Source organism: Sapajus apella, unplaced genomic scaffold, assembly GCF_009761245.1.
Source record: "Sapajus apella isolate SASKATOON/1434 unplaced genomic scaffold, GSC_monkey_1.0 scaffold12, whole genome shotgun sequence".
NCBI lineage: Eukaryota > Metazoa > Chordata > Mammalia > Primates > Cebidae > Sapajus > Sapajus apella.
Genome location: NW_022436952.1, coordinates 28704569 through 28718515, shown reverse-complemented (window position 1 = coordinate 28718515; position 13947 = coordinate 28704569). Strand labels below are relative to the sequence as shown.

The 13947-nt window shown below is 37.4% G+C and overlaps 1 protein-coding gene across 3 annotated transcripts in view; it reads right to left on the bottom strand.

Moving 5' to 3' along the window:
• Positions 1–13947, bottom strand: part of MED13 (mediator complex subunit 13) — a 124650-nt gene that overhangs the window by 18515 nt on the left and 92188 nt on the right. For all 3 annotated transcript variants that reach the window (XR_004269702.1, XM_032280728.1, XM_032280729.1), the window contains 7 exons: positions 12540–12701; positions 8827–9050; positions 6618–6807; positions 5191–5653; positions 3335–3554; positions 2195–2386; positions 1479–1702 (listed from right to left, as the gene is read on the bottom strand). Coding sequence is in view for 2 of the 3 variants with exons in the window: in XM_032280728.1 (XP_032136619.1) it covers positions 1479–1702; positions 2195–2386; positions 3335–3554; positions 5191–5653; positions 6618–6807; positions 8827–9050; positions 12540–12701 (1675 nt within the window). In the remaining variant the exon portion in view is untranslated. The remainder of the gene's footprint in view (positions 1–1478; positions 1703–2194; positions 2387–3334; positions 3555–5190; positions 5654–6617; positions 6808–8826; positions 9051–12539; positions 12702–13947) is intronic.

Below are 13947 nucleotides of genomic sequence, written 5' to 3'. Positions count from 1 at the left end.
TTTTTTTTTTTTTTTTTTTGAGACAGGATCTCACTCTGTTATCCAGGTTGAAGTGCAGTGGCGAAACCTCAGCTCACTGCAGCCTTGACTTTCTAGGCTCAAGTGATCCTTCTGCCTCAGTCTCCTGAGTAGCTGGGACTACATGCCCAGGCAAATTTTTGTATTTTTTGTAGAGACCGGGTTTTGCCATGTTGTCCAGGCTGGTCTCAAACTCCTGGAATCAAGTGATCCACCTTGTTTCAGCCTCCCAAAGTGCTGGGATTACAAGCATGAGCCACCACGCCTGGCCAGAACCCAAATCTTAAAACTAAAAATCATTTCACAGATTTGCTTTTCAGGTTCTCCTGGAGAGAATTCACTAGCCTTGAAATGATTATTGATAACTCATTATGAGGCTCACTTGTTGGGGCCTATTAGTTACATCCTTCTTAAATAACTGGACATGATATTTATTGCCAAGGAGAATTCTAAAACGGCCATCACATTCTAAAGACATTCAAACTATTTTTTTTTTTTTTTCTGAGACAGAGTCTCGTTCTTGTCACCCAGGCTGGAATGCAATGGCGTGATCTTGGTTCACTGGTAACCTCCGCCTCCCAGATTCAAGTGATTCTCCTGCCTTAGCCTCCCAAGTAGCTGGGATTACAGACACCCACCACCACACCCGGCTACATCCTAACATTTAAATGATAAAATTTTAAATAGCCAATTTTAGGAAAGGAAGTTAACTTATTCAGTTAATTAGGTGCTGTATCTTAGATGGTACATGAGAAAAGTTTAAATGTTCTATAGACACTTTAATAGACTTCTTTATTTTTTATTTTTATTTTTTGGGACGGAGTTTTGCTCTTGTTGCCCAGGCTGGAGTTCAATGGTGCAATCTTGGCTCATGGCAACCCCCAACCTCCTGGTTTAAGCGATTCTCCTACCTCTGCCTCCCGAATAACTGGGATTACAGGCATGCACCACCACAACTGGCTAATTTTTGGTATTTTTAGTAGGGACAGGGTTTCTCCATGTTGGTCAGGCTGGTCTCGAACTACTGACCTCAGGTGATCCACTCGTCGCGGCCTCCCAAGTGCTGGGATTACAGGCATAAGCCACACTGCGCCTGGCCTACTAGACCATTTGTTAATTGCAGAAGAGTTTTCTAACTATATCTTTTAAAAATGTTCAGCTAAAATAATTGTCTCAAGCTTTATAATTCAGAAATTAGGGACCTTAATTTTTTTGTTTGTATAATAATCACAATTATTTTTAATTATCTTATAGAACATAAACATTCACTACAGAAAAAAGTAAAAAGCCCCCACAATACCCCATCTTAATATTTTAATATATATAAAACCTTCAAACTGGTTTCTATTCATTAAAAATGAAACAAAATGTTTGTGTGTATGTGTGTGTGTGTGTATATATATATATACATGAATTTTAAAAAATGGAATAATATGATACATTTAGGGAAATACAAATACCTATTTGGAACATCGATGTTAATGATACAAGTTTCTAAAAGTTCTCCATATAGATCTGTGCAAGATGCAAGAATCCACCTTTGATCATGTGATAAACAGTAGCCCACAAAAAGAACATTATATTTCTGTCCAGCTTCTCCAAATGTTTCTCCTAGCTCTGTCTGTTTGTCCTTCACTGGAGCCAGAATAAAAGGAGGTGCATAAAGTCGAATACACTCTGGTCTCTATAAAATAAAAAATTAAGGTATTATGATACTGTACAATCTTAGGGAAATATTGCATTGAAAATGTAATTATTATCTACCCAATAAGATAATTGGAAAATGAGAGCTAAACAAAAAATTGAACATAGTTTTGCATAATATCATAAAAATGTTGGCCAAGTGCAGTGGCTCATGCCTGTAATCCCAGCACTTTGGGAAGCAGAGGTGGGCGATCACCTGAGGTCAGGCATTCGAGACCAGCCTGGCTGACATGGTGAAACGCCACACACAAAAAAAATTAGCTGGGCATGGTGGTACATGCCTGTTAATCCCAGCTACTCAGGAGGCTGAGGCAGGAAAATCACTTGAACCCAGGAGGCCAAGGTTGTGGTGAGCCGAGATCACCCCACTGCACTCCAGCCTGGGCAACAGAGCAAAGCTCCATCTCGAGGCTGGAGTGGGGGGAAGTATGTATAGTCATTCAATAACTTTGATCATGAAAAACATACTTACATCAGGACTTCTAAGGGCAGTTTCCATGGCTAAACCTGGACCAAAGCCAGTCAATGTTTTCACATTGGTTGATGCTGGAAGTGGCCTCCGACACTGGGTAAAGGCCGAAAAAGCCAGGGATTTTAAATGCTGGGTATAGATTTGTCTATCTTCATGTTTCACAGGTTGCAACAGGTACTGACAAGGAATAATCTAAGAAGTATAGGCAAATATTACAAATGTTAAACTTCCAAAAGAGAATAAAAGGAACTGTGGGTCTAAAACTCCAAACACTTTTTACTAGAAAATTTAAACAAAACATAATTTAAATGAAAATTTAAGGATTGTTTTCTTATCTATTACGTAGGCTTTTAATAAGCAGCAATTTTACCAATGGGTCCTGAACTAAAGTAGCATTTAAAACCTTTAAAATTTTCTTGCTAGGCGCAGTGGCTCATGCCTCTAATCCTAGAGCTTTGGGAGGCTGAGGCGGGTGGATCACAAGGTCAAGAGATTGTGACCATCCTGGCCAACATGGTGAAACCCTGTCTCTACTAAAAATGCAAAAATTAGCTGGGTGTGGTGGCATGCACCTCAAGTCCCAGCTGCTTGGGAGGCTGAGGCAGGAGAATAGCTTGAAACCAGGAGGTGGAGGTTGCAGTGAGCCAAGAGTAAGCCACTGCCTTCCAGTCTGGCAAAAAAAAAAAAAAAAAAAAAACCCTATAAAATGTTCTGTATAACGCTTATGTTAATTAATACTGCCATTGATTAGTCCTGTTGAGGTCTATAAAATAAATTCTAAATTATTTCTAACAATATGGCTAATTGTTTTCTCTTTTTCTGGTAACCTGTCTTATTTAGGTACATGCTACATTTTTCTATTTAGGATTATGAATTTAAAAATTGGCTTATAAAATAACAGAAGAAACATTTAATGTACTTAATGCAATCTTTTTATTCTGTAATATTCCTGTGGTATGACTGTGAAGTTTATCTTTTATAAATTCTCTAAGATTTCTATTATGATATTACTTGAAATAAAATCAATATAATATAACTTAGCTTTTAGATAATCAGTTTGAATACAGAAAAGCAGTATCTGAAACTTCTGACATCAAACTGTTTTACATAATTTTAACTCACAACATTTATCACTCTTACCTGTACAGAAACAGTACTCTTGATATGAGGAGGAAGAGTCTGGACCATTTCTAGAAAGCATCGAAGTAGCCCCAATGTCCACACATTAGAAGAGTTAGTGCTCTCGTCTTTATTTTCATATGTAAAAGGATCAACTATATAAACAACGATTGCAGGTGGATAAGTGATTGCATGTGAATCACCATCTGTGGGGATTCCCACTTTATCCCGATCCATCGTGCTAAAATTTAAGGAAGAAATTAGATAAAAAGTTGTACTGTGTGTGCTTGGGATAGCATCTAAGCAGGTTCTTAATATCCCCCTTCTCTCTCTTTTTTGGTGAAAGGTATGAGAAATCCTCTCTGAAAATGAAGGACATTTCTTTCTTGCCAAAGTGAACCATAAATAAAGTACATACAATTCCACAGTGTATAAAAACACTTGCCTTCAGAGGTCTTGCCTTACATTTACCCCAAAAAAAAAAAAAAAAAAAAGAAAGAAAAAAAAAATTATTAAACCACAGAATATTAGATGCCAAAGACTGCTTAGAGTTTAAGGGATAAACTGAGACAAAGATAGGTCTCTTTGTCTGAGACTATCTGAAATAGCTGCCCAAATTTATAAAGTTCGGTACAGGTAGAACTAGACCAGAAATAAAATACATTTCTAGACTTATTCAATGTTCTAGTATATTTTTAGACTATATGCATTTTTTATTCTTATTTGTTGAGATAGGGTCTCACTATGTTGACCAGGTTGGTCTTGAACTCTTGGTCTCAAGCAATCCTCCTGCCTTGGCCTCTCAAAGTGCTAGGATTACTGGCATGAGCCACTTTACCTGGTCCCATTTTTAGTTTATATACATTTATTTCATACTTCATAGTTTCAATGAACAAATTTCATTCTCTGATGGGTGATTTAATTTTTTTAAACTTCAGATCTATTCAGATGTTCAAGATGGGTAAATCAATCTGGGTAATGGTTTGTTTTTACCCATATATGAGTGTACTTTTGGGCCCAACTGCATCCTGGGTAGCTGACAGATATAATTAAGTTCTGGCCAACCTAGCCTATAAATCAAAAGGAAAGCTCACAAAAAACCTTTGTCATAAAAGGAGAGCTGTCATAATCATTCTTGTCACCATAAATAAATTGGAATCACTGTGTAAAGTACTTAATATATATTGTATCATATTACTCTGTTTACAGATAAGGAAACAAGCTCAGAAAATTAGAGCTTCCTCTAGTCACAAAGCAGGTAAACGGCAGAGCAGAGCTGAGATTCAAACTTTAATAGGACTCACTATTGAACAGACTGGCTCAATGGTGACTTCTCAATCACTAGAGTGAATTGCACAGGCAAATAAATCTACTTGACAGTTATGCCACAGAAGACTCATATGTCATACGGTATTGGACTATATGGTTTTCAAGTTCTTAACTCCCACCCTCTGAGTCTAAAATTCTATGATAAAGACTTTATGAAGAATCTACATTACAATTTTATACATAAAATATTCAACACTAGGCCAGGTGTCGCGGCTCATGCCTGTAATCCCAGCACTTTGGGAGGCTGAGGAAGGCAGATTGCTGAGTCCAAGGGTTCCAGACCAGCCTGGGCAACATGGTAAAACCGCGTCTCTACTAAAAACACAAAAATTAGCCAGGCGTGGGAGTGCATGCCCGTAATTCCAGCTACTTGGGAGGCTCAGGCAGGAGACCTGCTCGAACCTGGGAGTCAGAGGTTGCAGTGAGTAGAGATTCCACCACTGTACTCCAGCCTGGGTGAAAGAATGAGAGTTTAGTCTCAAAAAAGAAAAAAAGAAGCATCATAGTTTTTTTTATATTTCTGCCAGAATGAGTATTTTTAAAGGTACCTTTCAGACACATCAGGATGTGGCTGAATGGGAAGTGAAGATGACTCTCCAGAAATCCCAGCTGTCTGTAGAGCTGATGGCTGTTGCCCACCTAGCTGACCACTCTGAACTGCATTTGCTTGTGTAGACATGGATCCTGCAGCATTACTGTTCATACTGCCAAAGGGTGGAAATGAAGGTAGTTTATTTGATGATACTCCACTATTCAAGTTGGAGGATGATGAAGATGAAGTTGAAGCTGTGGTCAAAGCTGAATTAGCTGTGGCAACTGAAGTAGATATGGCAACACCTGAAGTCATTGTCATAGTAGTGCTTGTTGCAGATGCTAAGGTGGCAGATGGGTTATTAGCATTTCCGGTATTTGCCATCTGAGATGGAGTAATCAAAGGCTGACTTGTAGGGGCAACTAAATTTGGCTGGGAAAGTAGAGAGCTGTCCAATGGCAGGGAAGCAAGATAAGGACCTAAAGGATAAAAATAGGTAGGAAATTTAATTCTTTATTTCACCAACTTTTTTTTTTTTAAATTGCACTGTGTAAATAAAATAATCCAGTTGATATTTTCTTGGTAATTATAGCCCCTGAATTGCTTGCTAATGGTGTGATCTATACTTACTTTCTATTTTCCCTTAGAAACTGAAGAAACATATTTAAAATGGAATTTTCACTCAAAATTAAAGAAATGAAAGTTTAACAAAATTCTAAGTATAATTAAATGTAAGAAAAGGTATCTAGCAATATTCATCAAACTATTCAAAGGGTTTCTAAATCACAAATCCAACAAATATTGACTACATTGGGAGCTAATAAAAATATAAAATGGTATAATGTTATTATGGGGTTCAAATTATAGGAATGTCTAATGAGATTCAATAGTTTGGTTCTGTATCTCCTTGGATTAAGTCTAAAGAAAGCCCACTGATACTTATTTCAGGAGTATTTATAAACAATACAGTTGCACATGGGTAGAATGAAAGAAAAAAAAGTGTAATCAGCAAGTCTTAAATAGCTGTCATTTTCTTAGCACAACAAAGAACTATTTCTTGGTTTTGTACAGATTAACTATACATTATTTTATCTTTAAACTGTAACAAATCAACAATCTTAATGTTAATAAACCATCAGACCCTACAGAAGCAACAGAATATTTGTTTATAGCCCACAATTTCTTCATACCTGATGGGATCCCTCATTAGGGATCAGCAAACTTTTTCTGTAAAGGGTCATATAATAGTATTTTTGTCTTTACAGCCACACAGACTCTATCACAACTACTCAGCTCCAATGTTGTAGCACAAAAGCAGCCAGTCAAAATACATAAATAAATGAGGACGGTTGTGTTCCAATAAAATTTTATCTACAAAAACAGCTGGTGGACCAGCCACACTTTGCCAATACTAGCCTTATACAGTAAATACAAACTCAATACCTAGATCATATCTGCAGACTTGTGCATAAAGCTTGAGTTTAGAAAATGCTTCATTGTTACCATCAGCTGCCTGAGAAAACCATTCTGCTACCAACTTTTCTGATAGTTTCTTTGATGCAGTAGATCCAACTCTCATGATCCCATCTGTTAGCAGTCGAGAAATAGGTCTATGTTGACCTAATCGACAGGACTACAAATATACACACAGAAAGCAGAATTAGTAAATTTATTATAGTATTTTAGGTACATATTATAAAACTAAGCATGAGAGCTATTTAAAATAAGCTTAACCATTTGCAATTCACAGGTGTGATCAAAATATCAATGGTGTTTCTAGAAGTAGGGCAAAAAAATAAACATACAAAAGGTGAAACAGTGCTATAGGTCTTTTTCATTTTTACATTAGAAATTCATTAAATTATTTTCAAAATTAAGATATCTCTAATGAAAAAACACCTAGGTAACACTAGAACCATTTGGTTTGAGTAATAAAAGCTTGCAGAATGAAGAAATAAAGGAGAATAAAAATGCAGTCATTTTAGGTATACCTTAACGCCAATTCATGTATTATAAATACACATATCCCTAAATCAAAGCAAAATAAAAATTGGTATATAAATATATTTATATACTCTCTCCCTCTAGTTCTGTAAGCCACTGATTTTTGTTATAATGGTCTGATAAATTTATAACATTGGATTAAGCAAATTTAAAAGACTTTTTTACTGTAAGAATTTCAAAACCTTTAATAACCTAATATGAATTGTGAATCTCTAAAAGGTATTATAATATTACAATGTTTCCCCAAACCTATTTTCTGAAAGAATCTTTTTTTTTTTTAGGCAAAGTCTTGCTCTATCGCCTAAGCTGGAGTGCAGTGGCATGATCTTGGCTCACTGCAACCTCCACTTCTTGGGTTCAAGTGATTCTCCTGCTTCAGCCTCCCAAGTAGCTGGGATTACAGGCGCCCACCACCACACCCAGCTAATTTTTGTATTTTTTAGTACAGATGGGGTTTCCAATATGGTCAGGCTAGTCTCGAACTCCTGACCTCAGGTGATTCACCTGCCTTGGCCTCCCAAAATGCTGGGATTACAGGCATGAGCCACTGCGCCCAGCCTCTGAGAGATTTTACCAGACTAATGTTCCAAGTAACACCCTTTGGGAAATGTTCATTTATTAAAAACACACTACAGAGACCTTGTAATTATGTGGAAAATTTTATAAGGAAGGCAAACTAGCATATACTAACATTCAGAGTGTAAAATGCATCAAAATTTAAAGACCAAATTTCCAAATCTTTGTGGGAAAAGGAGGGAATAATAAAGTAAGATTTTATGTACCATAACACTTACAATTTACAATTATTATGCCTGGTGATGGATACGTGAGAATTATAACTTAAAAGAATAGGCAAGAATTTCAGACCTGAAATGGACCTTAGAGATATCTAGCATAGATTTTTTTAAAAATTATTTATTTATTTATTTAGAGACGGAGTTTCACTCTTATTGCCCGGGCTGAAGTGCAATGGCATGACCTTGGCTCACCGCAACTTCTGCCTCCCAGGTTCAAGCGATTCTCCTGCCTCAGCCTCCCAAGTAGCTGGGATTACAGACATGTGCCACCATGCCTGGCTAATTATGTATTTTTAGTAGAGACAGGGTTTCTCCATATTAGCCAGGCTGGTCTCAAACTCCCGACCTCAGGGGATCTGCCCGTCTTGGCCTCCCAAAAAGTGTTGGGATTACAGGCGTGAGCCACTGCGCCTGGCCAAATTTATTTTGCATATGAGAAAGGTGAGGTCTAGTGTCACTACCTGAAATTCTAGAGAATAAAGACTAGAATTTTTATAAATGTAATTTTTTCCTGGCTATTTAACATTGTTACCCTTGGTTTTAGAAAAGGTCACATTAAATGGGATATATATCTATATGCCCTCAATGTTTCTTCCTCCAGTAGGGGTATAGCCACTCTGACCCACAAGATACACATCTAACAGACTGGGTCAAACTCAGCAAAAAATGTAACTGGCTAGTATGAGAAATAAACATCTAATCTGACACCATCACTGTGTCCCAATCAACTAAATTTACCAGTATGATGTGTGTGTGTGTGTGTGTGTGTGTGTGTGTGTGTGTGTGTGTGTGTATAAAACAATACAAATCATAAGGTAGTTTTAAAATGTCATCTCTTTTTAAACACCTACCTCATATATTGCAGTAAGATCTCTAAAAAAGCTTTTGGCTCCATTTAACAAGGCTTCATTCTCTGGACACAGTACAACATAGGCTATATCTCTTTGAGATCCATAGGGTTCCAGCATAAGTCTCTCCCAATAAGGAAGAGCAAATGGAGAAAGCACCAGATAATCATAATCATAACCCAACAAAAATGTGGGGATTGGCAGTGGTTCTGGGGATTCATCAGTTCCTAAATAAGAAAGATGTATTTTAAGAAACAAAAACAAGACATGTTTCCTTTTTATTTAAATGTCAAAAGTTAATGAAGTCATTATTAACGAAACTTTTTTATTAGAGACAAAAATACTTAATGCCAGTTGATCAAGACTTTTCAACAGCTAGGAATTTCCTGAACAAGTCTTTTTATTTATTTATTTTTTTGAGATAGGGTCTCGTTCTGTTGCCCAGGCTAGACTGCAGTGGCACAATCATGCCTCACCACAGCATCAACCTGCTGGGCTCAAGCAATCCTCCGGCCTTGGCTTCCTGAGTAGCTGGCACTACAAGTGTGGACCATTAATGCTTGGCTAATTTTTAAAGTTTTTGTAGAGATGGGATCTTGTTGTGTTGCCCAGGTTGGTCTCAAACTCCTGAGCTCAAGTAATCCTCCCTCAGCCTCCCAAAGTGCTGGGATTACATGTGGGAGCCACCATGCCTGGTCTGCATTTAAATTTTTGGCATGAAAATACACTGTAGGCCAGGTGCTGTGACTCATGCCTATAATCTCAGCACCTTGGGAGGCAGGAGGATTACTTAAGCCCAGGAGTTTGAGACAAGCCTTGGCAACACAGTGAGACACCATCACTATTTATACATTTAAAAATAATATAATTTAAAAAATAGGAAAAAAAACCTTATTAAGAGCTCATGTTAAGTATTTTTTTTTTTTTTTTTTTTTTTTGAGATGGAGTCTTGCTCTGTTGCCCAGGCTGCTGTGCAGTGGCACAATCTCCACTCACTCCAACCTCCACCTCCTGGGTTCAAGCAATTCTTGCACCTCAGCTTCCTGAGTAGCTGTGATTATAGGCGTACATAACCGTATCTGGAAATTTTTATATTTTTCGTAGAGACGAGGTTTCACCATGTTGGCCAGGCTGGTCTCAAACTCCTGACCTCAAGTGATCTGCCCACCTTGGCCTTCCAAAGTGCTGGGATTATAGGTGTGAATCACCATGCCTGGGAGTGTTCTTACCACAATAAAAATTTTTTAAAAGAAAATGACCAACAACCTAATAGAAAAATGGGTTAAGAACATGAAGAGTACAACACAAAAATATCTCTTACACATAAAAAGATGCTCTTTCTCATTAAAAAAAGCAATTTAAAATTAGTAATAGCAAACAATGATAATGCTATGTGCTAGGTACTATTCAAAGCTCTTTCCATGTATGACTCATTTAATCCTCACAAGAAAACACAAGGCAGAAACTATTACTAACTTCATTTTACAGATGAGAAAACATAAATGAAGAAGTTAGGTAATTTCTCTAGTATTTTACAAGAAATAGCAGAGCAGGAATTTAAACCCAAGAAATCTATCCCCATAGTCTATACCATTTAATCTCTCAAACTATAATAGGAAATAACCATTTTTCACCCACTGACTCAGCATCCTACTAGGCAAAGCTTTGGGAAAATAGGCACTTTAACTGGTAAGAATTCAAATTGATATTACAGGGGCCAGGCATGGTGGCTGACTGATGCCTGCAATCACAGCACTTTGGGAGGCCTAGGTAGGTGGATCTCTCAAGGCAAGGAGTTCAAGACGAAACTGGGCAACATGGCAAAACCTCATCTCTACTAAAAATACAAAAATTAGCCAGGTGTGGTAATGCATGCCTCTAATCCCAACTACTCATGAGGCTGAGGCATGAGAATTGCTTGAACTGGGGAGGCAGAGGGTGCAGTGAGCTGAAATCATGCTACTGCACTCCAGCCAGAGCAACAGAGCGAGACTGTGTCAAAAAAAAAAAAAAAAAAAAGTATTACAGAGAGTAATTTAGCTTTTTGTTTTTCCTTGAAATACACATGGCTGGGCACTTATAATCCCAGCCCTTTGAGAGGCCAAGGTGGGCAGATCACTAGGGGCCAGGAGCTAGAGGCCAGCCTGGACCAACATGGCAAAACCTGATTTCTACAAAAAAATACAAAAATTAGCTGGTGTGGTGGCACGCACATTAGTCCCAGCTACTTGAGAGGCTGAGGTGGGAGGATCACTTGAGCCCAGGAAGTTAATACTGCAGTGAGCCATGACTGTGCCACTATACTCCAGCCAGGGTGACAGAACAAGCCCCTATCTCAAAAAATATTAAATAAAATAAAAATACACCATGCTTTAAAGCCAGGGATGTGTACGTTACTGAAAAATAGCTGTAATGATAATGGTGGATACAATCTCTACGTTCATAAACACTGCATTGGTAAAATATATTATATGTAAAGAACAATGGAATACACATAGCCATTAAAAAAAAAGATCATCTCTATGTATGCAGATAGAAATGATCTCCAAAATCATTAAGGTACAGAGATAAATAAATAAATGTTTACTATCTTAGTTTTTAAAATGTAAAGGTTTGTACTAAAATGTATTTTCTGTCCAGGTGCGGTGGCTCATGCCTGTAATACCAGCACTTTGGGAGGCCGAGGTGGGCAGATATTGCTTGAGGCCGGGAGTTTGAGACAAGCCTAGCCAATATGATGAAACCCTGTCTCTACTAAAAATATATAAAATTAGCCCAGGCATGGTGGCGTGCGCCTGAAAAACCCAGCTACTCAGGAGGCTAAGGCAGGAGAATTGTGTGAACTTGGGAGGCAGAGGTTACAGTGCGCCAAGATCACACCACTGCACTCCAGCCTAGGTGACAAAGCAAGACTCTGTCTCAAAAAAATAAATAAATAAATAAATGGAGGTCCATATTTTCTTGGACCTCCATTTTTCACAGAACATTAGTTTTGTAATGAGATTTAAATTATTTTAGCCATTAAAAGAGGGAGAAAAGGAAAATACAGGCAAATCTACTACTTTCATATATAATATACTTCGAATCAATAAACAAAAGTGAAAGATTTCAATTTTAAGAAGTATTATTCCAAATATATTTTTAAAACTCCAATTACAGCCCACCTTTCAGAGATAATCTTCAACAAACAGTTCGAATATTTGGAATGTTCTTTTCATCACAGCTGACCATAAATCTGCACACCTACTCAGAGTATTCATTTACTACTCTAATCACAACTAGCAAATTTCTTCTTTGTTGTAATTCTTTTTAAATGAAGACCTTAGGGCCCCTTATTACTAGTATAACCCTCATTCGCCACTCCATCTCCCTTTTTCATTTAATTTTGTAAAATAATTGAAAACAAAAGCATTTTTTTTTTTTGCCTTTGAAAGAAAATCTTCGCATATGTCCCTTTCTTCATGAAAAATATTGAGGGAAAGCCCCCTATGGGTAAAAACGGACCTAAGAGAAGCCACTCCTTTTGAAGCAGGGTTAGAGTTGAGTAAGCTGAATGTTGGAAATGGTGGGAAAAAAAGCTAGGATTGGACCAAGGTGGCCTTAAGAATATACCACAAAAAATATTTAAAGAAGACTAATGTGCTTATTCTAGTTGGGCACAGAAATCTGAGGACTGATATAAAATCAGTCATTACATATCACTATAACTTACTTACCATAAGATCCTCGGCCAGCCATTTTATGAAACTGTTGCCAAGTAAGAGGACCTTGAACACCCCAAGGTCTTACTGTTCTTTTTTTCTGAATGGCATCCTGAAGAACTGGCTGAAGAGAGAGGAGCATTCGAAGTATATCCTGTGAGCACTGCATACTCACATCTACGAGCATTAAAAAAAAAAAGTAAATAAGAATTGCTATTGCCAACACAAATAAAATTTTAAGATAACACAAAATACATATAGAGAAGTTCGGGTCTTCATCATCAAGAAGATTAAACCGTGACCTGTGCAGAGAACTGTATTAAGTTTTATAAGACGATATATAGAAATGGTTCTTCGAGATACTTAGAACCAAAAAGACACACAATAAAAAGTTACTGTTGCCGGGTGTAGTGGCTCATGCCTGTAATCCCAGCACTTTGGGAGGCCGAAGCAGGCAGATCACAAGGTCAAGAGATTGAGACCATCCTGGCCAACATGGTGAAACACCATCTCTACTAAAAATACAAAAAAAATTAGCGGGGTGTGGTGGTGCTCACTTGTAGTCCCAGCTACTCGGGAGGCTGAGGAGGAAGAATCATTTCAACTGGGAGGCAGAGGTTGCAGTGAGCCCAGATTGAGCCATTGCACTCCAGCCTGGTGGCAGAGCAAGACTTCGCTTCAAAGAAAAAAAAAATTATTGTTAACTTATCTCCATAGTCGACTATTCATTAGCTGATTAATCAAATTTAGAAATTAATCAAATATATTTATTTTTGCATTTATGCTGGCTGTTTTGGTGCTGTAGGTATTTTACCAGAAAGAAGTCTGCCTCACATTGAAACTATATCCCACAATTAGCACTATTATGGTAAACTGAATAGATAGATAAGACTGGTTATAATAGTTAAAGCTTAATTTGAAAAAAACAGTAGACTTCAAGAACTCTAAAATACAGAAATTATACAGTAACTTGCCCACACTGATAAAAAGTATATTATCCATAGATATTTTATAAACTTACACATCTTAAAGATGTATATATTATCAAATTATGACCTGCATTTCTGACCAATTATCAGAATGGTGATACAGAACGGTGCTCCTCATAAATGTTAAATGGCTCAAAGAAAAATCACTAAATGATACTGATAAAAAAAATGTGGTCCCCAGAATGGTCCAGTTGTACCCTAAACCTGTTTAAGCACACTGCTATATTAAATCACTCCATTTTAATTCGTTATTATCTTTGCCTAATTTATCATTATTGGCCTTAATTTCCTATACCTAAAAATTTTATCGGCTGGGCGCAGTGGGCTCATGCCAGCACTTTGGGACGCCAAGGAGAGTGGACTGCTTGAGGTCAGGAGTTTGAGACCAGCCTGGCCAACATGGTGAAAACCTATCTCTACCAAAAAAGACAAAA